Source organism: Delphinus delphis, chromosome 1, assembly GCF_949987515.2.
Source record: "Delphinus delphis chromosome 1, mDelDel1.2, whole genome shotgun sequence".
NCBI classification, from domain to species: domain Eukaryota; kingdom Metazoa; phylum Chordata; class Mammalia; order Artiodactyla; family Delphinidae; genus Delphinus; species Delphinus delphis.
The window spans coordinates 106,745,282-106,771,337 of NC_082683.1; the positions used below are offsets into that span (position 1 = coordinate 106,745,282).

Below are 26,056 nucleotides of genomic sequence, written 5' to 3' on the forward strand. Positions count from 1 at the left end.
TCACCTCATTTAAGGAACCAGCTAGGCCCCACCTCAGAAAGCGAGCAAGGGCACCTGTTTTCTTATTTTCACTCCCTCATGCTGGAGTCCCAATAAAGCCTTGCCTGAATTTCTCGTCTGGCCTCTTATCAACTTCTATTGATTGAAGAGTCCAAGGACCCAGGTCAGTAACAGAATTTCTGAGTTCTATTCCCAGTTCCACCAGTTCATGGTCTTTGGGAAGACCTGTTTCTCCATCTGTAAAACTAGAACACAAATGCTGTCCTCATTTACTTGTCTCCCCTAACTCTCCTTCAGGAAAACAAGAAGTCTCACTCATTCAATTCTTCTTTTGAGGATAAGTACTTAAGATTAGGATATTCACAGAAGTTTGTTTTATGTGCCTTTACTTCCCTAAGTGTGATTTTATTATTACAACATAAACTATGTACATGATTTCAGTGACTTTTAATCCCAGGTTATTTTTCTTTCCCCACCAAGCATGCTTTTCTTTCTGCACAATGCTTGGAATTTGAGCTTAGAATATATTTGCTGAATGAATGCTGTCAGCTTATGTAAGAAGATTCTATCAGCCTAAACTGAACATAAGACAAAATTTTCCTCCAAACTATGATGGTACACAACAGAACTAAGGGCAACCTTTTAGTATCATTTACCATTTTATATCTATGCCCCTGAGTTGTTCTCCTTTTTGCTGCCTTTAGTGTAAGCAAGCAAAGAACACTGTAACTAAATCTTTTCTGGCTATGTTAACTTTTTCTCTGATAATTCTTATAGTTTAGTCTTTTTTTTTTCTTAGAAAATTTGGCTTCTTGTCCATCTGATCAAGCTTATATCAAGTAACGCTTTGTCTCGTGACCTGATTTTCTGCCTTGTTACACAATGAACTAAAGAAGGTTGGTTGATTATACATTCCTATTTGGAGTCCCTGATAATGTCAATGTTCAATCACGGCCTGGAATGAAGGAACAAAATGATGATGGTTGTTAATGTTACTATTCTTAGGGAGTGAGACCATAAATAAAGGCAGTTCTATTGGCCTGGAACTGAATCACAGCTCTCCAAACAATATTTAAACTATATAGGTATCTTTGTACAACACTAAAAAACTGTGGCCTAATGGTGGTTTTTTTGTTTGTTTTTGTAAACTGGTTTTCTTCCTGATTAACAGCCAGGGAAACAATCACTAAAGATTTGAGTTCAGAGAAATAATTCACACTCAGGATTAGAAACAGACATACTTCTGGAACCCTTTTACAACACTAGTGTTGCAAGATGAGAAAGACGTATGTTACACTACTGACCTTATTAAAAACCTTGGGAACTCTGAATCTGCTCATCTAATACTGATTGTATGTTAAAACAGAATGCTAGTAGGGAACAGTTCTCACAGCTTTCTGAGAGTCTGTTCCAGGATTATAATCCTCAATTTGGCTCAAATAAAATTTTGCATTTCAAAAACAAAGAACCAGGGGCTTCCCTGGTGGCGCAGTGGTTGAGAATCTGCCTGCCAATGCAGGGGACATGGGTTCGAGCCCTGGTCTGGAAAGATCCCACATGCCGCGGAGCAACTAGGCCCGTGAGCCATAACAACTGAGCCTGCGTGCCTGGAGCCTGTGCTCAGCAACAAGAGAGGCCGCCATAGTGAGAGGCCCGCGCACCATGATGAAGAGTGGCCCCCGCTTGCCACAACTAGAGAAAGCCCTCGCACAGAAACGAAGACCCAACACAGCCAAAAAATAAAAATAAATAAAAATAAATAAATAAATTTTTAAAAACCCAAAGAATCAGAATGCTAGTATATTATTAAAACAGGACTCCCTAACTGAATCAGCACCTACACTTGGCACAGAATAATAAACCAATAATTTTAGTGATCAGGAAAACAAAGTTGAAAAATTTAGGGAATTAAATACTTTCCTTATTCTCACTTGTTCATATTACTTCCAAACACTTTTTAATCTAAAACATGCAAATTAAGAAGAGCAGTGAAAGCTAATTTGCTGAATTTGCCTTTTACATGTTATTAAACAAAAAGTAAATGTACCATTATAAATTTGTTTTCACACCACGTCAACTATCAAAATAACAGTATTTTTTTTTTTCAAACCAACAGGCTTAAGGTACAAAATTTCCATTTCTCCACCTAACTTGTCTTAACTAGGAATACGAATGCCTCTAACCATTCAGCAGTGACTGTATTACAGATCAGAACCTAATAACTGGTACTATAAAATAAAATCAGGGAATCAACAGCTTCATAAGTTCATTTGAGAATAAAGTACCTCTGACTACCACTTAAATTACAGAAGATTCACTAGAAGCAGCTAAGTTCCATTCAACAAGTTAGTCAAAAATGATGACAAGAGTGGTGAGGAAATGAGAAATTTAAAGGCATATAGGAGAAATTGTCTAAAGGAAAAGTAAATCAAGTCTAAATGACAAAGACTGAATCTTGCAATATGTTAAAAGTACTACACTAAAGTAGTGAATAATAAGCAAGAGAAAAGAAGAGTGATAAAACAGGAAAATGTTTTCCTGTGACTAGCAGTCATTCTCAATGAGGATAATACAATCATCTGTGGGACATTTTGGACATCTACTGAAGTGTTGTCACAGCAATTAAGAAATGCTACTTAATTTAATGGGCAGAATCCGTAAGCATAAGAAACTCCAGCACAAAGAAATGTCTCTATTCTTAAACTTCCTATGGATAGTTAAGTAGATAAAAAATATCTTTATAATTACCAAAGCCTAGAACCTAACTCCATTTTATATATAAACACCAACTCTTTCTATATATAAACACCATGCACTGTATGTCCAGAAAAACAACTACTGAATAAAACAAGAGAAAATTATACTTTATTTGTACCTTTATCAAGAATTGTTCACCATTCTGGTGGCTTACCACTCATGCTATTTAAGGTATAATTACCCTTATAGCTAATCTCCTTGGGTAGCTGTTATGCCTGTGTTTGGTGCCAATATCTACTACATTATATATATCTTCCTATAATGGACTTCTCTGAGTATTTACACATTGAAATGCATATTATTTTGTCATGAGTTACTTTCTTTTTATTTATCCTTTACCTTACATCTAGAGAATTTTTTAAATGTATATGTAAGGAAATTGTATTACCTAAGAATTTCATTTCATTAAAGGTAGTGTCAAAATGTTTATTATAAAAAGAGGGCACTGGGTCTGACAAGTATGAGAACTATCGGGCTAGAAGATCAACATCACTGTAGAATACCTATAGGTTTTAGTCAATCCAGAAAAAGAAAAGAAAGGACACATAACTATGGGATTTTTTCTTTCTTCTGAGAATGTAAATTCTAAGCATGCTGAAAAGTAAACACAATAAAACCTTTATTGGAAGACGGTCCTCTAGGTTTAAGTCTATTCAAATCTGCACAACATGAAAGTGAGTGGCAAAGAGGTGAATATAGGATACATTGCCTACTAAGAACTTCCTTGTGACACTGTTGAAATCATCAAGGAGAGAGATTATCTAATTTAACAGCTCTTCAAGGAAAACAAAACTAACTGGCCTATTTTGGGAAAAGAAGCTGGGCAATCTATTTAACATACAAGAAAAGTGTGCCTAGTTTAAAATCACCACTTCTATTTGTTATATATGCATCTGGAGACTTCTAAGGAACCTTGAACTGCTAACAATTGAACTTAAAAGATTAAAAAAAAAAAATCCTTCAGAATCTAACCTAAACTTCTTTATGTGAAACTATAAGAACTACCTAAAATGTTTCTCCTATGTAAAGGCCTTATTTCTCTACAAATAAGGACTGCTCATTCCTACACAACCTTTCAATCAAAGATTACATAGCTCCATTTCTCCGAATACCCACTCAAGCTTTCAATAGGCACACCTCAGTAGTATTTTTTTTTTTTTTTTTAGCTGTACCTGGGCCTCTCACTGTCGTGGCCTCTCCCGCTGCGGAGCACAAGCTCCGGACGCGCAGGCTCAGCGGCCATGGCTCACGGGCCTAGCCGCTCCGCGGCATGCGGGATCCTCCCGGACCGGGGCACGAACCCACGTCCCCTGCATCGGCAGGCGGACTCTCAACCACCGCACCACCAGGGAAGCCCCACCTCGGTAGTATTTTACAGTGGGATATACTAAGATAAACTGAGAGGGTCAGATGACTTAACTCCAGCCCTTTGAAGAATTAGTATTAGAACAAGAATTGATAACTTTAATTCACCCACTCGACCAAGAGTTTGAAGAAACAACGTCTAAGCACAACATCTCCTAAGCTCAGGAAAACTTTCAAGAGCAAGAAACACTGAAAGTAAAACTTGATTAATGCTAAGATGAGCTATAGAAAAACTAAGTTAGACTTGTCTGCTTTTTGCTTTGTTTTCAAACTGGAATTTCCAGATGTCATACTAAGTTACATGTGCTGTTACCACCTCAATTCCCAATTGACAAAAAATTTGGATACTTTTCTTTTAGAAGTTGCCCCACAGTGTGTAACTTGAGAGGAGTGATCCAATTCCTCTGGTCTCAGTAACCACAAGGAAAGAAAGTGACCCCAAGAGATACTGCTATAATGGAATAGCAGCCACTTAACTCCTGTTCTAAACAATCCCAACCATCAGGGCTTTGGCTAAAATTATATGGTCTCAATTATCTTCCTGAAAATTCTCAACAGGATCCCAAAATTCGAAATCAAAACTAACCCAGGACAAAACCTTAAGCACGACTGACACGAGAAGCCAATGACTATCCCTTTATCCTTCTATACCCAGGGCTCCTGAACCTCAGCGCTCTAGACATTTTGGGCCCGATAATTCTTCGTTGTGGGGGGCTGTCCTGTCCATTGAAGCATGTTTAGCAGCATCCTTGGCCTCTATCCAATAGATGTCAGAAACAACCCTCCCCTTCCCCCACTAGTGACAACAACCCAGTTGTAGAAAATGTCTACAGATGTTGCCGAATTTCCTCCTAAAACGCAAAACTGCCCCCCGTTGAGAGCCACTACTCTACATTATCTCCTTTATTTATCAATATTAAGCTGTGGAGACATAAAAATAAGTCAGTATCCAAAGGCTTCTTATTCTCAGACCCCTTCTACTTTGACTACAGAGAATAAGAAACAATCCACTTTTTTTTTTCCTCTTCTAATAAGATGGCTGTCTGAAAGACCTTAGCATCCTCTCCCTGGACGTAAGCAAAGGTCATAAAAAGCCACGTAAACATAAAGAAACACAAAGTGTTAGCAATCAGCTGGTACTTCCCCAAAAAATATAAGGAATTTCATCTGCAGTGAGTTTAAAGATTCTTGTTCTTCCTCATACTGAAAAAAATCCCACAGATTTACCCAAGATATACATGTCTATTTATCAGTAGAATTTCAAGACCAGAACTAGCATTCTACCCGTAAGAATACCTATTTCTTATTTCTAGATCTTTGCAGGGAACATACTTACTGACACTATATGTTCAAACTTCACATGGTAGTACCTGCATTTTCTTCCACTGAAGCCTTTTAGATAAAGATCTCATACCACTAACACCACTACTTTTTAAATATAACTACGGGGTCAAGAGACTATCATTCAAGAGACTTTTAATAAGCAATTGCTATATAGCACCAGAAAGATGCTAGATAATCAAGCACACTTTTTAACTGAAGTCACCAGTAGCAGAATTTAAGAAATCTAATTATTGGGACTTCCCTGGTGGCGCAGTGGTTAAGAATCTGCCTGCCAATGCAGGGGACATGAGTTCAAGCCCTGGTCCAGGAAGATCCCACAGGCCACGGAGAAACTAACCCCATGCGCCACAACTACTGAAGCCCATGTGCCCTAGAGCCTGTGCTCTGCAACAAGAGAAGCCACCGCAATGAGAAGCCCATGCACCGCAACGAAGAGTAGCCCTCGCTCACCGCAACTAGAGAAAGCCCGCGCGCAGCAATGAAGACCCAACGCAGCCAAAAATAAATAAATAAAATAAATTTATTTTAAAAAAAGAAATCTAATTATTAAAACCTCTAAAACCCAGCTCAAATCACTGTTTTGTTTCCTCAGCTCAACAAAACTACTAACATTACTTAGACACCGTTCTAGGATCTTTCTAAGAATCATGCAACTTTAAAAAGCAAGGTCAGTGAGCTTAGAGTTTTAAGAATCACAAAGTCTTTAGGGAGTCTACTTTTTACCTACTCTTATGGGGTGGTTAGAAAGTTTTCCTGTATTAGAGTCATTACAAGCACAGCACAATGACAATGACTTGTATAGCACTTGGTAAAGAACCAAACCAATATTACTTATTGATAAGGATGACATTTCATTAGATCAAAGGTGATATAATAAGGAGACGTGAGAGGGAGAGAAGCCAGCTACTTCCTTCAGACAAAGCCTCAGAGGTGAGCAATACACTTGCAGTCCTTAATTACACTGGTCTCTTCTCTGGCTTTGGATACTCTGATCTCCATAAAACACTTAAGAATCACCCTAGTTTCATCAATACCAAAAGTAGTTTACTCTGCATATGATTTATCTCACCTGCTTAATGACGCTACAGGATTTAATCTCATAAGGTAATATTCCCTGACCTTGATTTAAAAGTGGGGGAAGGTAGTATGGAGATGGAATGACACCTTTACATTCCATGACACAGCCCTCTGTGGCACTACTCAGTCATCCCTAAGTGTCACATAGTTAACTCCATCAGTCTTGGCTTCATTGTCTCTCAATGGGATAGTCAGGTGAGGTAGAAGCTTCTGCTGTATTTTCAAAATAACTTTAAGTTACTTAAGTATTTCCTTTGTCATCTGATGACCAAAAAATATACAATGGCATTTTACCCAGTTATATATATAAACTTGAAAGACTAGGGCTTCAGACCATATATATAATCAAAATCTCTTATTTTAAAATCCAAGTTTAACATTCACTAAATTTTACTAAAACCATTTCCACTGTAAACAGGAAAACACTGTTAATTAAAAAATAAATTCCTAAATCATTACTCACTTCTAGAATAAAGGCTTTTTAGAAACCTAATGATAACAATACCACTGAATGTATTTTCATTCTAAAATTCCCTTCATGATTTCCCCCTCATTTCTTAATATCTTATTTCTAAAAGAAACTTTTGTCTTCTTATCTGGGAGGATCCAAATCAAAAACACACAAAGCTGAGATGGATAGATCAGGATTAGGAGTAAGGAGGTTATTTCATCAAATTAAATTAATTCAACCAAATGTGGCTTAACCTACATAGCATTAGACACACTCCAATCTCTCTCAGAAGTTATAACCAAAAACAAAAACTTTATAACAGCCATTGAAGTTAGCTGGGCCTGTGAATCTTTCAGAGTAGCAGAACTGACAAGAAAAACAATAAAAACCTAAGGGTAGTTTCAGGGATGAACATTGAGCAAGCTATTGCTATTGCCTGTATACTTCCAAATGTATCATGAAGTGCTATAACCTAAAGATTGGGGAAGGGAAAAGAAATAAAGAATTGTAAAACCTTGCAACCTAGTCCCAATGAACAAAATTATGACTTTATGTGGTGAATAAATTGGCAAGAGATGAGATGGCTCTGAAGCAGTTCCTCCCACTGACTGGGTGAAGAAACCTCCCTAGCAATAGCTCACTAAAGGCTGATGTAAAACTCAATACCAGCCTCTGGTGTTCAGAGAGAGCAACACTCCTGGGTAATGGATCTTGTGATCCAACTACCACCAAAGTACCCTCTTGAGATGTAAATTAACCCCAGACAAAGAAAAACTTTATTCTGGCTATCTGCAGAAAGACATTCAGGTTTACCACAACACTGATCCAGTTCAAGAAACAATGCATGCCTAATGAATGCTGAGTACTTACAGTGAGAGAATCCCAAGTTTATATAAAAAATTATTTTTAAAAAACTTCAATGTTGTCCAATATATATGATATTATTACTGACTAACCAGTGCTGAATTGGTTTTTCAGTAGCAGAGATTGATTTGTACTGAATCAGCCACTTACTAACCTGGTCATTCTTATAATCAACATTTTCAAGATGACAGTCTAGGGTTAAGGATACAGAAATGGCCATGAAACATGAAACTCACTGGCTCATCCACAAATCAAAACTATATTCCTAACCTCACTGCACCTTTCCTAAAAATGCATAGCAACACTGATTTACTAAATGTTTCTCCCTTCTTCCTCAACTCACTCTTCCTTTTCTACCTCAGTCTATGCTGTCTCCTCAGTCTGAACTCTACCTATCCTTCAAAACTCAATTTAAATCCCATCTCATCTGTCTTCCCCGACCTCACATCACCAATGCTACCATGTCTCCCCCTCTCTGAATTCTAAACCACATTATTATCCATCCTCATTCACCTTAGCTGTTACTTTTTCCAACAAAACTGTGAGGTGCTTAAGGGCAGAAACCACATACTCCTCAGTATCACCTCCAGGACATTCAGCTGAGAGAACCTGGTATGTCTGCAGGAAGTATTCAGTTGCACTTAATAGTGTTAGGCCTCAATTTACAAATCAGGCATGACAGATAATAAATCAGGCTAAAAAGATCAACAACTTCCCCTCCATGTATCAAACTAAGGCTTAGAAAAACACCTAAAAAGTCTTTCAAATGATCCCTTTTCAAGAGCACTTTTAAGTGAGGACTTGAGATGGTAAGAAGAAAAGATATAAAAAGTTGCGGAAAGTTAGACTGTTTTCTCACTCCTAAAGGCAAACAGTGAACAGCAACTTAAAGCTCAGAAGAGCTGAGGCCACACTGTTCAATAGGACATCACATTCAACATGTCACTGGTCACACACATACTGGCTGAATTCCAGACTCCTTCTCAGTAGTAAGGGAGCATTCTGGAGGCTCTGATGTCCGCTGACAAAAAAACAAGGCACCTGCTCTTCTCAGCACTGAAGTATGGCAAAAAGCACACAAACACAAACACAGCCGAATCAGCAAGCAAAACTAAAACAGCATGTAGATGACACTGCAACTATGAAGTTGGCGGTCGGGCAAAAAGAGAAGAAAAGAAAATGCTGTAAAAGCCTGAAAACGCACAACCTTTAGGTGAAAAAGACTAAAATAACTTTGGGCACTTTTCACTGGACTCCGTTTGTGTTTCCAAGAAATAAGACATACAGACACACTTTAGTAGGCTTTCTTACAGACTGTATGAGGCACTATAAACACTGAGGGAAGTTGTTAGACAGGCACCCTGTATTAAGGCTGAACACAGATACTTCTAAGGAAAAGAACAAACATAACTAGTTCTAAAGATGTGGCCAAAGGTAGGATTAACACTCACCCTGGTGGGTCTCCCTGTGGTAGCTATAACCCAACCCCAAGCAGCCTGTGCGACTGGCATGCTGTAGCTGGCTAGCATGCTGCAGCAGCACTTTTTGTCACAGCCATAGCACTACCTCTCTAGGGGCTAACACAGTCTGGCAGATAGTGGTGAAAACCAATTTTACATCAGATGATGCGGTCCCCAGCATTCTGTCCTAGATCTTTTCTATTAAGTGAAGAGATAGAACGGCGGAGGACGGGTGGGTAAGGCAGGTGGTGCTAAAGACACTGGCAGCATGACAACTAAAATAAGCAAGTTGAAACAGTATGTTCTGCCTTCTTCCTAAAGCCATTTCCTTCAACAGTGATAGGGAGCGCAGGCAGTCTGCAAGTCATTAGTACACTGCTGTTTTCACTTTCACAAGAACGCTGGAAACCCCTGAATAGCAAAATCCCCCTCTCCATCCCAGTTACCTTCCAACCCTCTCTTTCTTTCCGTGCTTTCTTCCTCCTTTCTTCCCTAGAGACAACCGAATAAGGACAATCCTCAGCAATCCGCTATTTTGCTTCAATGAGGATGGGGGAGGGGAGGATCTGGTGAAAAGTGGAAAAGGAAATAGAGAAAGGTGAGAAGCAACAGCGGAAAGAGTATCGAGTGGGGGAAAAAGAGAGGTCATCGTGGGAAGGAGACAAGGTGAAGAAGAGTGCAAGAAAACTGAGGGGATGTCAGAAGAGAACTTGCTAAAGAAGACCAAAAAAAAAAAAAAAAATGGAGGGGGAGGGCCGGTCAAGAGGGGAGAGAGAGTGAGGGGCAGGTGGAGCATGCGAGCGGGAGTTACGGAGCCAGGACCGGGACGCCCGAGGTTTGGGGCCAGCGACCGGGAGGCAGCAAGTACTTGGGAGACCGATGTCAGGGGAGTCGGGGATGGGCGGGAAGCTTAAGACCTCTTCCGGGATATCGGGGCGAGGAATCCAGGCCGATGCCCGAGCGCAGAGGACACAGAGCTCTTACCGGTAGTTTGGGGCTGACCTCGCCCTTGCAAAAGTGGCAGAAAAACCGGTGCGCGGCAACCGCGGCGCCCGCGCCGGCCCCGGCCGCCGAGGCCTCCGCCATTTTTCTCTTTCGCCGCGGCCGTCCGAAAGGGCAGCCGGCCGGTCGCTCTCCAGGTCGCTACCTCCCAGCTGCTGTCGCCGCCTCTGCCGCCGCCGCCGCCGCCGCCGCTTCCTTAGCGCTGCCAGCCGCTCCAGAGCCAGCGCGGGTCACGTGAGTTCGCCCGGCCCACAGAGGCGGCGGCGCAGACAGCGACCCCGAGGCCCGCCTCCCAGCACCAAAGAGGTGCAGGAAGGAGAGTGCGCCAGCCGCGGCCCGCCCGCCGGCTCCTCAAACAGCCCCTCGCCGGTCCTCCAATCTCCCAGCGAGAAGAAAGAAAGAGCGTCCCCGGAAACCACCGAAACGCTGGGGTAGAGCGGCACATGTTTTGCCTCTTTGCCGGTCCTCCTCGGTGACCGTGCTCCTGCGCGAAAGGACCTTGGGCTCCCCCTCTGCCCGGGCGGCTAGCGGGAGCTATACGAAGCTGCAGTGGGGAAGTCGGCGGCGTTACGTGGCATTGACCCAGAGGTTAGTGGAAAATGCGGTCTGAACGAGGTGGCCCTGTCTCTGGACCCAGGGACCCAGTCCGGGACAGGAACCTGCGGTAAAGAAGTGAAGAGCCAGGAGCCGGACTCCTTGGAAATACTTTCCGGGGATGGCAGAGGGTCTGGGGATGCTTCCCCAAAGACCTGTGGATGGGGATAGTGAGACTGAAAGGCAGAGTCTTGGCTTCTGAGGAATTGGGAGAAATAAGTGAACAAACCAGTGTTTGATAGCACTTGTGATAATAAGGAAGTGATTATACAGTGGACTATGTCTGTTTCTCTTTGTGTATACTTTGTCAAGGAATAGAAATTTCAGAATTAAATACTGCCCTGCCAACAACATACTTCATCCCCTATTTGAAACACCTTGTTGAGAAGCTCTCATTTACCTCTTAGTTTATTTTGCAAAGTTGTCATTGCCTGTTCAGTCCCAATAGTCTGTGAATAGTGGTCTTAATTCTTCCAAACAATGAAGTATAGAATCTGAGGTCTGTGACAGATCGCAAAACCATCTACATCCGATCTTTAAAGTAAACTAGAATCACACATGATCCCATAAAGATAAACTTGATATATAGTCTTCCAGTCTTTTTTTTATGCATACGTGTGAGGCTATTTCCACAGTAATTGAACTTTCCTCTACATTTTGCTTTTTAATGAACAATTTTCTACACTAATACATGTTATACTTTATTGTGAATGTTGGCATAGTATTCCATTATATGAGTATACCATAATTTATTGAAATAATCACTTATGAGGTTGTTTCCAGAATATCAGTATTCTAAAGTGACATGTTTTTATTATTCCCTTGGAAGAGAATATCCAAAACAAAAGTATTAGGTCAAAGATATGCAAGATTTTAAGGCTTTTGATATATCTGCTGTCAAATTGCTCTCCAGAAAGTACATGAATTTACACTCAGCAGCTCTACTCCCAACATAAAAGAAAAACTTCCCATCATACCATCTTTTTCTTTTTTTCCTAGCTCTGAGACTCCTCAGCACAATGACTCAAGCAGAAATTAAACTGTGTTCTTTGTTGCTGCAAGAGCATTTTGGAGAGATCGTAGAAAAAATTGGAGTCCACCTAATCAGAACTGGCAGCCAGCCACTAAGAGTTATTGCCCATGACACAGGAACATCGTTGGATCAGGTATGTTTGGATCACAGTAATTTGCTTCCATTTCATTAATTTCTTTAACCTACCTTTGAATATTGTTACTCCCCACCCCACAAAATGGAAAAGAAAGCAAAGTCTGTGCTAGGATCAGAATAGTGTTATTTGGGAGGGGAAAGATGATGAGACATAGTGCCCAGGGTTCTGCTTCTCAAAGTGGCTCATCGTGGCTTCTGAGGCAAATCTTGCTCCTCCTCTGCCGTATGCCATACTTCATTTATTCATGAGTCTATTAATTTCAGTACTGTGTTTAAGGAATAAGAATAATAGAGGGGATGGGACTTCCCTGGTGGTGCAGTGGTTAAGAATCTGCCTGCTAATGCTGGGGACATGGGTTCGAGCCCTGGTCCGGGAAGATCCCACATGCCGCGGAGCAACGAAGCCTGTGCGCCACAACTACTGAGCCTGTGCTCTAGTCCCCGCGAGCCACAACTGCTGAGCCCGCGTGCCGCAACCACTGAAGCCCATGAGCCTAAAGCCCGCACCCCGCAACTAAAGAAACCACCACAATGAGAAGCCCGCACACCACAACGAAGAGTAGCCCCCGCTCACCGCAACTAGAGAATGCCCACATGCAGCAGGAAGACCCAAATGCAGCCAAAAATTAATTAATTAAGTAATTAATTTAAAAAAAAGAATAACAGAGGGGAAGTAAATTGTACTTTGAAAGATAAAGATCAGAGGAAATATGAGCATCATAGCAAGGACTCTTCCTGATTTCTTCCATTGACATTTGCTTCTTATTAGCTATTCCAACGGAGAGAGGGAAGACACACAGAGATTCCAGCCATCTCCTGATGTTTAGGAAACTGTTGGACAAAAATTGCCAGCAGTAATGAGCTGCATCTTCAGATTTTTCTTCTCTTTCTTCTGTGTTTTCTCTAGGTAAAAAAAGCCCTTTGTGTTCTCATCCAGCATAACCTGGTGATATATCAGGTGCACAAACGTGGTGTGGTAGAGTATGAAGCCCAGTGCAGCCGGGTGTTGCGAATGCTTAGGTATCCCCGGTACATCTATACTGCCAAAACACTGTACAGTGACACTGGCGAGCTGATTGTTGAGGAGCTCCTGTTGAATGGCAAGATGGCAATGTCAGCTGTCGTGAAGAAAGTAGCAGATCGGCTCACAGAGACTATGGAGGGTCAGTACTGTATCCACAGCTGTTAGCAAAAGCATAGATTGGCTGGCTGCAGGAGAGGACCCTTAGCTATCTGAGGCCATCTCACTTGCCTCTTTTCTCCTGTCATGCAGATGGCAAGACCATGGACTATGCTGAGGTCTCAAACACATTTGTGCGACTAGCAGACACACACTTCGTGCAGCGTTGCCCCTTGGTGCCTGCCACTGTGAATTCAGACCCTGGGCCACCGCCACCTGCCCCCACTCTTGTCATCAGTGAAAAAGACATGTACCTGGTTCCTAAACTGAGCTTGATAGGTAAGGAATTTTGGCCCCTAGATCTGTGATTTGACCTAATTGTAGATTCTTCCTTAATGATTGTTAAATGAATGACTCAATCAATTAAGCAGTTACCAAGGATTTACTCTATGCCAGATACTGTGGTATAAAGAGATGAAAAAACCATTATGGTCCCTGCCCGTATGGGGCTTAAGTCTAGTATAGGAGGCTTACATTAATCAAATAGCCTGATGGATATATAACTAACAAACTGCGGTAAGTACTATGAAGGTAAAATATGGGATGTTATGAAAATATATAACAGGGGACCAGATTTACCCGGGGACTTGGGCACATGCTTCTTGGAGAAAGTGGCATTTGAACTAAGATTTGAAGCAGAAGTAGGAGCCAACCAGTGAAGTAAGGTATGAAGGGGTACAGAGGATAAGCATTTTTGGCAAAAGGAATAGTATGTAGTGAGGAAAAAAATAGGAATTTGAGAAAGTAAAAGAAGATCAGTATAGTTAAAGTACAGTGAGGAAAGGAAAGAGAGCCATAAGTTAAGGTTAGACAGACAGTTAGGGGCTAGATCATGCAAGACCTCGTAAAGCACCTGTTCTTTATCCTAAGAGCAAAGGAAAACTACTAAAGGATTTTAAAGGAAGTAACATGATCTAATTTGCATTTTTTAAATATGTTTCTGTCTGTAGAAAGGATGGGGCAGTTTTTCACAAACCAGTGAAAAATTAGACATAGGAAGGGTGAGGAAGACAGAAATCAAGAATGACATCTGTGTGTCTGGCTTGAGTATGTGGGAGGATGATGGTACCGTTCACTGTGAAAGGAAGCATTGGAGCAGGAGCAGTTTGAGGGAGAAAGACTATGAATTTCTTTTTGAACTTGTTGAGTTTCAGATGACTTCATCATTAACTTGAATTTCTTGTAGTTCCTGAGTCTCCTCAACATCTCTAACCTAGAGGTAGCTACAGATGTCTTTGGGATAGAGACACCTGCGTTCACCTTCGGTCATTTCCTGTTATCATATGAGGTGTAGCCTAACTGTGTAACTGTTTTGTTTGGCAGGGAAAGGTAAAAGGAGGAGATCATCTGACGAAGATGCAACTGGGGAGCCCAAGGCCAAGAGACCAAAACATACCACAGATAACAAAGAGGTAATGAGGCTTCTTGGTTAGGAGTCCTCACCCTGAGGCAAGCCAGAAAGAGCACTAAGATGACAAGCCCCAAAAGAGCTTAAACGTTCTTGGATCGAGAAGTAGTAGGATTACGAACTTCATTAAATATTGCCCAGGGATAGACTAACAAAGAGTGAACTCTGTTGCTGTGTCCCTTCTGAGGCTTAACTTACTTCAGTCATTGGACAGAGGTAATAGATTAGGCAGAAAAAGCGCCTAGAAAAGTTTAAATTGGTCAGTATGACTGGACCATAGAGACCCATGGGGATGAGTGGTGATAAATGAGTTTAGAAAGATACGTATAGGCCTGAGCTCTTATATTCAAATGCCTTCTCAGCATCCCTGTAAAAACATCTGATAAGCATCTCAAAAGTAGTATGGCTAAAACAGAGTAATCGATTTCCTGCTCCCAGATATCTACTCCCTCCTAAGCTTTCCTCATCTTAGTTAGGGACACCACCAAGGCCAACCACCCAGGACACCATTTGCTTAGGCCAAAGTCCTAGGAGCCATCTGATCTCACAGTAAAACCTGTCAACCCAATTTCTAAAAATAATTGAAATCCAACTATTTCTTATCGTTTCCACTGCCATCACCCTAGTCCAAACCATTATCACTGTAGTCAAGACTTTGCCAACACTCTCCTAAGTGGTCTCCCTACCTGCATTCATACCTACTTAAGAGCCAAAATGACTTTCTAAATTGTTCTTTTTAAAAAATCCCAACACATCACTGATTTTTGACTCCTTTAATAGCTTCCCATTACTCTTAGAAGAAATCCAGTTCTTTACTATGGATTATGAAGCCTTACATGAGCTGGGTCTTTTTTTTTTTTTTTAATGAATTTATTTATTTATTTTTGGCCGTGTTGGGTCTTCGTTTCTGTGCGAGGGCTTTCTCTAGTTGCGGTGAGCGGGGGCCACTCTTCATTGCAGTGCGCGGACCTCTCACTGTCGCAGCCTTCTCTTGTTGCAGAGCACCGGCTCCAGACACGCAGGCTCAGTAGCAGTGGTGCGCGGGCTTAGTTGCTCCGTGGCATGTGGGATTTTCCCAGACCAGGGCTCGAACCCGTGTCCCCTGCATTGGCAGGCAGATTCTCAACCACTGCACCACCAAGGAAGCCCGAGCTGGGTCTTTACATGATCTGCTGGAGACAAGGCTCTCCAACCTCAGCTCTTCCTACTCTGTCATTCACTATGTTCCAGCTTCTATCATTTTTTCCATCCTTCAAATGTATCATACTCTTTCTAGTCTTCAGGCTTTTGCCCTTAGGATTTCTTCTGCTTCAAATACTTTTCCCTCAGATCTTCATGTAGTTGCCTCTTTTTCATCATTCCGATCTCAGCTCAAATGCTACTTTCTTAGAGCTCAAGCACCATTGCCCACCCTCTACTCCAGTCTCTACCACATTTTCGCATTTCATCTTCACAGCATTTATAAGTAGCTGAAATTACTTATTATTTGTACAAGTGTTTGTCTCTGTACTCCCAATAGTCTATAAACTCTTCAAGGACAGTATCTTGTCCCTGGCACCTGGAATACTCGCAAGACACCAATAAATATTTCTTGATTGACTAACTAAGAAGTTTGGACTTCAACCTGAAGACAATGGAGAGCCATTGATGAATTTTAGGCAGGTGAATGAAGTGGCTAGATTTACATTTTAGAAATATTACTATAGTACAGTGGTTTATAACTTGTACAACTCCATGGATGCGTTTCAGAGAGTCCACCTGTACTATGCATTTTTCTATAGAGCACTCCATAGCTTTCTTCAGGGGAACTGTTGAGCCCAAGAGGTAAAAAGAAGCACTGCTCTATGAGAAATGGGGAGAACGATGCAAAAGGAACAAGATTAAATGCAGAAAACCCAGTTGCCCTTTTTTATAGTGTCCACTATATGAAAAAGAAAAATGAAAACCAGTTAGGAGGCTACTGTAGTAATCAGGTGAGTCAAGATTAGAGCCTGAAATAAGGTAATGACAGTCAGGATAAAGAAAAGTAGACTTCTGATTAATATAAAGAATAGGTAGGGGGCTTCCCTGGTGGCGCAGTGGTTAAGAATCCGCCTGCCAACGCAGGGGACATGGGTTCAAGCCCTGGTGCTGGAAGATCCCACATGCCACGGAGCAAATAAGCCCATGCACCACAACTACTGAGCCTGCACTCTAGAGCCTGCGAGCCACAACTACTGAAGCCCACGCGCTTAGAGCCCGTGCTCTGCAACGAGAGAAGCCACCACAATGAGAAGCCCACGCACTGCAACAAAGAGTAGTCCCCACTCGCCGCAACTAGAGAAAGCCCACTTGCAGCAACGAAGACCCCACACAGCCAAAAATAAATAAATAAAATAAAATTTAAAAAAAAGAATAGATAGAACTGGGTAATTGGATAGTAGATGAGGGAGAGCAAGGGGTTAGGGGTGATATTCAAGTTTCTAGCTTAAAAAACTGGGTTGGTTGTAGTGTAGTTAGCTGAAAACTTAAAAGAAAAGTTTTAAGTCACAGGTGGAAATAGGCAGTTGAGTCTATGCACCTGGAACTTAATAGAGAGTTCTAGAATTAAAATAGACTTGGAACAGTTGAAACCTTGAGAGCAGATTAAATCACCTAAGTAGAATATGTAGAGTGAAAAGAAAAGAAGGCTGTGGACAGAACCCTGGGGAACACCAGCATTTATAGATGGGATCTGCAAAAGGAATCTGTGGGGACTGAGGAAGGGTAGCCAGAGTGGTTAGAAGGAGCACCAAGAAAGAATGGTGTCATAAAGTCTAAGGGGCCACATAGAGTTAAGGAGAAAATGTCCAACCATGTCATATGCTTTAGAAATATCAAATAAGATTGGAACTGGACAGTATTCTTTGAACTTAGCAACAGGTTCCTCAGGAACTTTGGCATTTCAGTGTAACGGTGGAAATGGGTTCAGTAAATCTGTGAATGGGGATACAGCTGGGATGACCAACTCTTTGAGAAGCTCAAATTTTTTTTAAATAAAGAAATGTGGTGGGGATGTGTGCACCACGCTGAATGAGTTCTGGCCTAATGGCTTCTATTTGCTCTCTGAAATAAGAAGCAAGGTCATCTGCTGAGAGAGAAGGGAGGGGCAAATGGGAGATTTTGAGAACACTGGTAAAGAGTTAAACTAGACAAAGATTCGAGGTAAGCAAAGAGAATCTGTTTGAAGTTGGGGGTTGTGAATTTGTCATTGTGGAGGCACTAAATCCACATGGTTGAATGGTTTTTTCCTCCAACCAATTTAGTTGCTACTATATAGGAAAAGAAACGGTGAACAGTTAAATCCAAGCTTCTCACTAGAAAATGCTTCCTTGTATCTAAATGTTTCTCTCTAATCTTTTTCTCCTCCTCAGCCCATTCCAGATGATGGGATTTATTGGCAGGCCAACCTTGACAGATTCCACCAGCACTTCCGTGACCAAGGCATTGTCAGTGCAGTTGCCAACAGGATGGACCAGGTGATATCTAAGTGGGTGGGACAGTGGCTATCAGGAATATTCACTTATTTGCAGATGTGGCCATTGGCATATAGCCAGAGCCAGCACAGCAGAGTGAATTCTGATTTCCAGTTCACTTTTCAAACCCAGACAAGCAGCGAGATCGTGCGGACCATGCTCCGGATGAGTGAGATTACCACTTCCTCTAGTGCCCCCTTCACCCAGCCATTGTCTTCCAACGAGGTGAGCTTCATGTTCTTGTACTAGTTTTCTGACAGGCTCTTGGATATAATAATCATTATACATAGAGCCTGCGATTAGGTTGAGGTCTGAACCTTGAAAGGAAGGGTTTTTGCTATTTGAGGAGGGACGGGGATTATTCTTAGGTGGTAGGTACTGAAATATTTGGTCTCTTGGGAATTCAACCTTTACAAACCTAAACCATTACCTTAGTCAAAGTATAAGTAATTCTTTTTTTTATTTTTAATTTATTTTATTGAAGTATAGTTGATTTATAATGTTGTGTTAATGTCTGCTGTATAGCAAAGTAATTCAGTTATACATATATACATTCTTTTCCATATTCTTTTCCATTATGGTTTATCACAGGATATTGAATATAGTTCCATGTGCTATACAGTAGGACCTTGTTGTTTATCCATCCTATATATAATAGTTTACATCTGCTAATCCCAAAATCCCAATCCATTCTTCCCCCACCCACCTCCCCCTTGGCAACCACAAGTGTGTTCTCTATGTCTATGAGTCTGTTTCTATTTTGTAGATAAGTTCATTTGTGTCATATTTTAGATTCCACATAGAAGTGATACTGTATGGTATTTGTCTTTCTGACTTCATTTAGTATGATAATCTCAAGGTCCATCCATGGCTGAGTAGTATTTTATTGTGTGTGTATACATACATATATATATATATATATATATATATATATATATATATATATATATATATAGTATAAGTTATTCTTAATTGTTCTAAGAATCCACTGTTTGGAATCTGAGCCTTGGTACTCAGGACATTATATGGCCCCTTATATTTGTTTTTTTCAATATATTTTGTATATTTTAAATTTGTTTAAAATGCTTTGTTCATTGTTTTGTTTATTGAAAATTTAATATTTAATATTTCAAATGTTTTATTTGTAATTATACTAATTTTTTGTAATTATACTAAAATTTATCCAAATTAAATATAGTTATATTATTTAAAATTTTTTTAACTTACTATATAACAAAATTTAAATACAAGTTTTTTTTTGATGACAAAAGTAATTACATGACCTGTATTCAAACAGCATAGAAATGTATAATTTTTTTAAACTTGTAGTTCCCCAAACTTTCAGGAATGCCAGGCATGTTCTATATCTTGAAGATGGTAGTTATGTGGGTATATACAATTGTCAATACTCATCAAACTGTACCCTTAAAATCTGTGCTTCTTGTATGTAACATACCCCAGTTTAAATAAATATATAGTTTTGCATAATCCCAGCCCCAGAGATCCTTGTCCGTAGTTTGGTACATATCTTTATTCAGACTTTTTTATATGTGTAGTCTCACATAAATGTAGATATTTATTTATTTATTTATTTATTTATGGCTGTGTTGGGTCTTCGTTTCTGTGCGAGGGCTTTCTCTAGTTGTGGCAAGCGGGGGCCACTCTTCATCGTGGTGCGTGGGTCTCTCACTATCTCGGCCTCTCTTGTTGCGGAGCACAGGCTCCAGACGCGCAGGCTCAGTAGTTGTGGCTCACAGGCCCAGTTGTTCCGCAGCACGTGGGATCTTCCCAGAACAGGGCTCAAACCCGTGTCCCCTGCATTGGCAGGCAGATTCTCAACCACTGCGCCACCAGGGAAGCCCTGTATTTTTTAACAACAAAAAAATATGGGGTTATACTCTATGTACTGTTCTAAACTAGCTTCTTTCATATGACAGTATACGTAAACTTTCTTTTCATGTCAGTATTTTTAGATCTGCCTCATTCTTTATAATGGCCGTATCATATTCCACTTAATGGCCATGATGTACTTTATTTTAATGAATTCCTTATTACTGGACATGCGAATTGTTTCTAGTTTTTTACTCTTATCAACAATGCTGCTGTGCTTTTGGACATTGTTATACTTGTGATATCTAAAATTAGAACATCTTTATTTCAGCAATGTCAGCAGTTCTAAGTTCCCAGACCCATTTTCACTGTATCTTTTGCTCCACAGATCTTCAGATCCCTACCTGTTGGCTATAACATCTCTAAGCAAGTTCTTGATCAGTATCTCACTCTGCTGGCAGATGATCCAGTAAGTCTTTTCTTTCTTTTTTCTGCTGTATTTACGATTAATTTTTGCCTGCTACCAGTCTTCTGTAGCCTCATTCTCTACCTAGCCAGCTCAGACAATTTCTCTACCATCATCTGATAGGAGGGCTTCCTGCTGCAGACTCTTGGCCAGATTTGCTCTTTTGGAAGAAGAATCACTGGACTTTCCATTCAAATAACACAAGCTCTCTTTTTTTTTTTTTTCCTTTTTTTTAATAGCTTGAGTTTGTTGGAAAGTCTGGCGACAGTGGTGGAGGAATGTATGTCATCAGTATCCTTATGGGTGGTTATTTCCTTACAGTCAGGCAGCGTGAACTATGAAACAGAATGGTGACTTAGAAAAGATTTGATGATATTTAGTATACTAAGTAAGTTAGAAAATTGAACTAAAACATTGATGATAAAGAAGTGAAAGGGACTTTTAACGAACCAAACTTTAGTTAAGCAAAACTCTGACTTAAGCACCTTAGTTAATTAAGGTTTCGAAATACTTACATACCATAAGTGAGACTAGTGTGAAAAACAAAATAGTATTTAAGTTTTAAATTAAAGACTCAGGGATAAAACTAAGATCACAATGACCAGGCCAAAACATTACGGAGTAACCTTAACCCTCTACATAAAGACCTACATAAGGCTCTAGGATCTCTAGCCACAGCCACTCTGGAGTCGGTCATACAAGAGAGGTAAGGGGGTCACCCTGATTGGGTTGGGGGTCAGATACTTCCTTTCCACACCCCATTTGAAAAAGTGACTTGGTCATTATGTCAGTAACCAATATAGACATACCTTGGCACATCCTGCCCCATTTTCCGCTGGACTGCTGTGGATCCCACCTACTACAGCTCTTTACCCTAAATACCCTGCTGCTTCATTCCCAGTGAGGCCAATGAACCATCCTTCCTAAAGCCTTTAATTACAAATGCAGGAACTGAGGCATTCAGGTGAGTCAGCAGTTGGTGACTCTTATGATTAGCAGTATTGTCATCAGTCTGTGGAGTTATGAAGGAATTCACTGATTGCTGTTCCTCTCTGGTCCTGTCTCCACACATGGAAACTGAACAAGCACCGTCTGTGACTAAGAGCTAAAGCTAATCTACGTCGGCATGCCATTTGCTTTCTTTATTCCTTTACAGATTTGGGTCTCGCTGTGCCAGAATATTCCGTTTAGTTTTACAAAAGAAACACCTGGAGCAGAAACAGGTAGAAGACTTTGCAATGATTCCAGCAAAGGAGGCAAAGGATATGCTTTATAAAATGCTCTCAGAAAATTTCATATCACTCCAGGTAACAGTAATCACCAACGAACAGAGCTGACCTAGGATGAGAGGAACTCCTGAAGCAAACATTCTGAACCCCAAACAAACTGTATCTAGCTCTGAGACAGAAAAAAAAAAAAGATTAACAAAGACATAGCAAGCACTTGAAAGATAACTGTGGAGCTTTAACCAGCCTAGTAAAAAAGAGGCATAGCCAAGAAATTACCCCAGAATCACCCTCCCTTTTTTCTTTAACTCCTAGTCCGTGTGATTTGTCCTTTCCTCGAGCCTTAAGTTTATTGTAGATTAACTCTATCGGGTCATCACTACATGCAGAGCCATGTAGTATACCCTACGAGGAAACAGATAGAATGGATTTTGGAGTCAGAATCACAGCTCTGCCTTTTACCCAGTTACACTGAGCAAATTACCTACCATCTTTTTTCCTGTCTACAAAATGGTGATGTATGGTGGTAACAGAGACAATATGGCTTGTTATAAGATCAGATACAATCTACCTGGCACATAAGAGTTGCTTAGTAAATGTTAAGTGCCTTCTCTTTCTTCTCCACTCAGGATGTTGACAGTCAAATGGAAAAAACAGGGCAGCCCAACCCTCCATGTGGCTGATTGTACCATAAACACAGATGCTGTATGACTGGGGAAGAGTGAAAGTATGAGTGAAAGAGAGGGCTGAGTAGCTCCAGACGGGACAGGTGTTTACTTTGCCATTTCTGAAGAAAAGTATAAAGTCTTATTTTTCTTTCTATGGACAAATAGGAAATTCCCAAAACACCAGACCATGCCCCATCCAGGACCTTCTATTTATATACTGTGAACATCCTGTCAGCTGCCCGAATGTTGCTGCACAGATGCTACAAGGTAACTCCTCCCCAGTCCATCCACAGAGATGTCTCACCCTCATGCCCCCTTTAGCCATTTTGCCTGAGCTGCTTAAATAGAACTGTGTGCATTTCTTGTCTTCTCTCCCCTCAGAGTGTAGCCAACTTGATAGAAAGGAGGCAATTTGAAACCAAAGAAAACAAGTGAGTGACATTTTCAGTTGAGTAATTACATTTTACAAGGCCAAAAGGCTTATGGGGAAATTTCCTGTAGAAGTGGAAACCAACAGAGACAATAACCAGTCTGGTTGCACTGAATTATTGGCTTAGGTTGGCATAAAGATGCATTAGTATACACTTTTCTAGTATGTCCCCAGTGAAATAATTTTGCAGATTAAATTTATGAGCAACGTATAAACTGGCATCAAACTTTAAGTACAAATGAGAGGCAGCAAGAGTTTCAGGAGTGAAGTCACATTTCTAATTAAGCTTGTAGAAAATTTCCTTCCTTAGAGAGTGACATTATCCACTTTGACCAGGAACATGGTAAAAGGGGGAGCTATGCCCCAGGGCTATGGGATAAAAGAATCTCCAAGGCTAGAGGACATGCCTCAGAGTTGCGTTTGTCTGACAGGCGTCTACTGGAAAAGTCTCAGAGGGTAGAAGCCATCATTGCATCTATGCAGGCTACAGGTGCAGAGGAGGCACAGCTACAAGAAATAGAGGAGATGATCACAGCCCCTGAACGCCAGCAGCTAGAGACCCTGAAACGTAATGTCAACAAGTAAGCATCATAAACTTCAAACGTATGTTTCAAAATACCTTGCAGACAAATCCATCTTGATATCCTGCTACCCCTCCAACTTAAGGTGAGGAAACCGAAACTCACTCTCTTCTTCCCCACCTCAATTAACAGAATTTAATCCACCTATCTCCCTAAGCTAAAAACTCTGAAGACATGTTCAGCTTCTCCTCGCTCACCAGCCGCCCCCCCGCCACACACACACACTCTCTCATTCACCAAAGCTGCTGATTTTACTTCAGTGTGTCCCAAATCTGGCCTTTCATCTTGCTTCCCATGCAGGCCCTCCTCACCTCTTTGCCAGACCTTTGCAAATCACCTCCTGCTTCAAACCATTTCTTATAATGCTTTCACAGTTAGTATCTTTATAGTGATTGACAATATCACTCTTCTGCTTTAAATGCTATATTGACTCCTCGTTAACAGTATAAAGACCAGACTCCTTGGCATAACATATAAGGCCTTTCACAGTCTCATAACAGCCTATCTCTTCATCCTCATTTCCTTTCACTGCTCACTGTTGACCTTCATAGGGATTTTGCTTTGAATCTGTAGATCACTCTGTGGAGTATTGCTTTCTTAATGATACTAAATCTTCCAACTCATGAACATGGAAGGTCTTTCCATTTACTTAGATCTTCCTTTGTCTCTTTCAATGAGTTTTGTCGTTTTTGGTATTCGTCTTGCACTTTTTTGTTAGATTTATTCCTAAACAATTGTTTTAGTGTTTTCTTAAATTTCATTTTTGAATTGTTCATTGCCAGTGTATAGAAATAGAATTGACTTTTGTGTTTTGATTTTATATCCTATAATTTTGCTAAATTCATTTATTAGCTGTGGTAGGTTTTTTTGTGGATCCTTTGAGCTTTTTCTGTATATAAGATCATGTCATCTGTGAATTAGAAATAGCTTTACTTCTTCCTTTTCAATCTGGACGCCTTTTATTTGTTTTTCTTGTCTAATTTCCAGACTAGAACTTCCAGTAAAATGTTGAATGGAAGTAAAAGCAGACATCTTGTCTTGTTCCTGATCACAGGAGGAAAGCTTTGTCTTTCACCACGAAGTATGATGCTAGGTGTGGGTTTTTCCTAGATGGCTTTTATCAGGTTGATGAAGTGTTCCCTTCTATTCCTAATCACTTTAAGCCTTAGCCACTCTCCGCTTCTATTTTAAAACACACTAGGTCCTTTTACACCTGTGCCTTTAACATGTGCTGTCTTCCTCCTCATTGCAAGTTAGAATGTAACTTCTCCTGGGACAGAGGCCTTATCTTTTGAATCCTCAGCAATTTCCACAGTACCTGGCACATAAGAGATGCTCAGTAAGTGGGGGGAATGATCTATTGGTTCTCTTGCTTTCTGCCCAGTACTTTCAGGAGTAACCCAGCAATTCTCCATGACCACACCCACTCCAGCCTCTAATCTTAAATATGCTAATGAATGTTCAGTGTGGGCAAATGCTTTCACTTTTTCACTCAGGTTGGATGCCTGTGAGATCCAGGTGGATGAAACCATCTTCCTGCTGGAGTCATACATCGAGAGCACCGTGAAGAGGCAATGACCCAGAAGAAGAGTCTTCCTCAGAAGATCTGAGGGGATTGGAAGGAAGAATAAAGGAGGTGCCTAGATGCATTCTTTGCAGTAGGATAAGTTCCAGATTCTTGTACTGAAACCCTCTCTCTATCCCTACCACCCAGAATACACCAGAAAGAGTTTGACATATTTTTTTAAGTTTGCTGATGCTGTTTTAGAATCATCACTATATTCTACCGTCATCAAATCTTGGCAGGGGAAAGAACCTTAAATCAACTAGATTAATCATCTATCACATGCATCAGTTCCCACCAAGAAGTCAGCTACAGCTGTGTTTGAACATCCCTGACAGTGAGAAAAACTTCTCCCAAAGCTGTTCGTTCCATTTTCAAAAGGCTACACCTGTTCTTTACCTTGTTAAACTGTAATCTTAAACACACACACACACACACACACACACACACACACACAATGTAGGGAATGTGAAAGACTACCACAGAGGGGGGATAAAAGCTATTTTCAGGGCTAGCAGGTGGATTGGCCCAAGCAGTCACACTAGAATCTATGGATAAAAGTTACATTTGCCAGCTCCGGGCTTCTAACACGTCTGAAATTATGTATGTGAAACACTTAGCACAATGCCTGGCATGTGGTAAGCACTCAATAAATCACTGCCTTCCTCTTCACCATGGTTCCTAAAAACTGGCAATTCTAACTTCTCTCTCCTAGTACCATGGACAGATGACTAATCTAGTTGACATAATTTGTCCCAGCAGCTTCAGTTTCATTTAAAGCAGGTGTTGTTTTATAATCTCTTCTGTTTCCTCTTACCAGTGTTAGTTCTAATTCATTAAACATTTGAATGCCAATTAATTGCCAGCCACCATACTAGGTATAATATACAAAGATAAATACAATACCATCTCTGCCTTCAAGGCACTTACCATCATTTACTGAGCACCAGTTATGTGCCCAGTATGTCCCCAGGCCTTGGGGATGCAAAGATGAATAGCCTTGAGCATACAGCCTAGTGGAGGGAGACAGATAAGTACAAGGAAGTGTTGCGGGGGGGGGGGGGGGGGGGGCTATAGTGGGAAAGTGTCATACAGAGGCAAAGGGGAAAAGGGTCAGGCAGGAAAGG

At 40.8% G+C, this 26,056-nt stretch overlaps 2 protein-coding genes across 3 annotated transcripts in view; one reads left to right on the forward strand and one right to left on the reverse strand.

Annotated features, from left to right (window-relative positions):
• RNF115 (ring finger protein 115) overlaps positions 1–10,541 on the reverse strand; it is a 58,793-nt gene extending 48,252 nt beyond the window's left edge. Inside the window, exon 1 of the mRNA XM_060028560.1 lies at positions 10,303–10,541. Coding sequence (XP_059884543.1) covers positions 10,303–10,404 — 102 coding nt within the window. The 5' untranslated portion in view covers positions 10,405–10,541. The remainder of the gene's footprint in view (positions 1–10,302) is intronic.
• Positions 10,542–10,777: 236 nt separating this feature from the next.
• Positions 10,778–25,968, forward strand: POLR3C (RNA polymerase III subunit C). Of its 2 annotated transcripts, XM_060028538.1 has the most exons (15): positions 10,781–10,908; positions 11,914–12,080; positions 12,990–13,245; positions 13,356–13,541; positions 14,586–14,674; positions 18,063–18,167; positions 18,297–18,389; positions 20,383–20,463; positions 20,700–20,751; positions 21,106–21,166; positions 21,617–21,767; positions 22,520–22,621; positions 22,736–22,785; positions 23,216–23,365; positions 24,862–25,968. In XM_060028538.1, exons 2-15 carry the CDS (start codon positions 11,934–11,936, stop codon positions 24,941–24,943), a joined length of 1,605 nt encoding a protein of 534 aa, XP_059884521.1. In that variant the 5' UTR covers positions 10,781–10,908; positions 11,914–11,933; the 3' UTR covers positions 24,944–25,968. The 2 variants fall into 2 exon arrangements, with proteins under 2 accessions (XP_059884513.1, XP_059884521.1); XM_060028530.1 differs by having other exon boundaries at positions 10,778–10,908; positions 18,063–18,389.
• Positions 25,969–26,056: the final 88 nt, after the last annotated feature.

Coding starts and splice junctions, on each gene's coding strand:
- POLR3C (XM_060028530.1), top strand. CDS start 11,934: ATGACTCAAGCAGAAATTAAACTGTGTTCTTTGTTGCTGCAAGAGCAT. Junction 18,390..20,382: donor AGCCATTGTCTTCCAACGAG/GTGAGCTTCATG, acceptor TTTGCTCCACAG/ATCTTCAGATCCCTACCTGT. Junction 20,464..20,699: donor CTCTGCTGGCAGATGATCCA/GTAAGTCTTTTC, acceptor TTTTTTTAATAG/CTTGAGTTTGTTGGAAAGTC.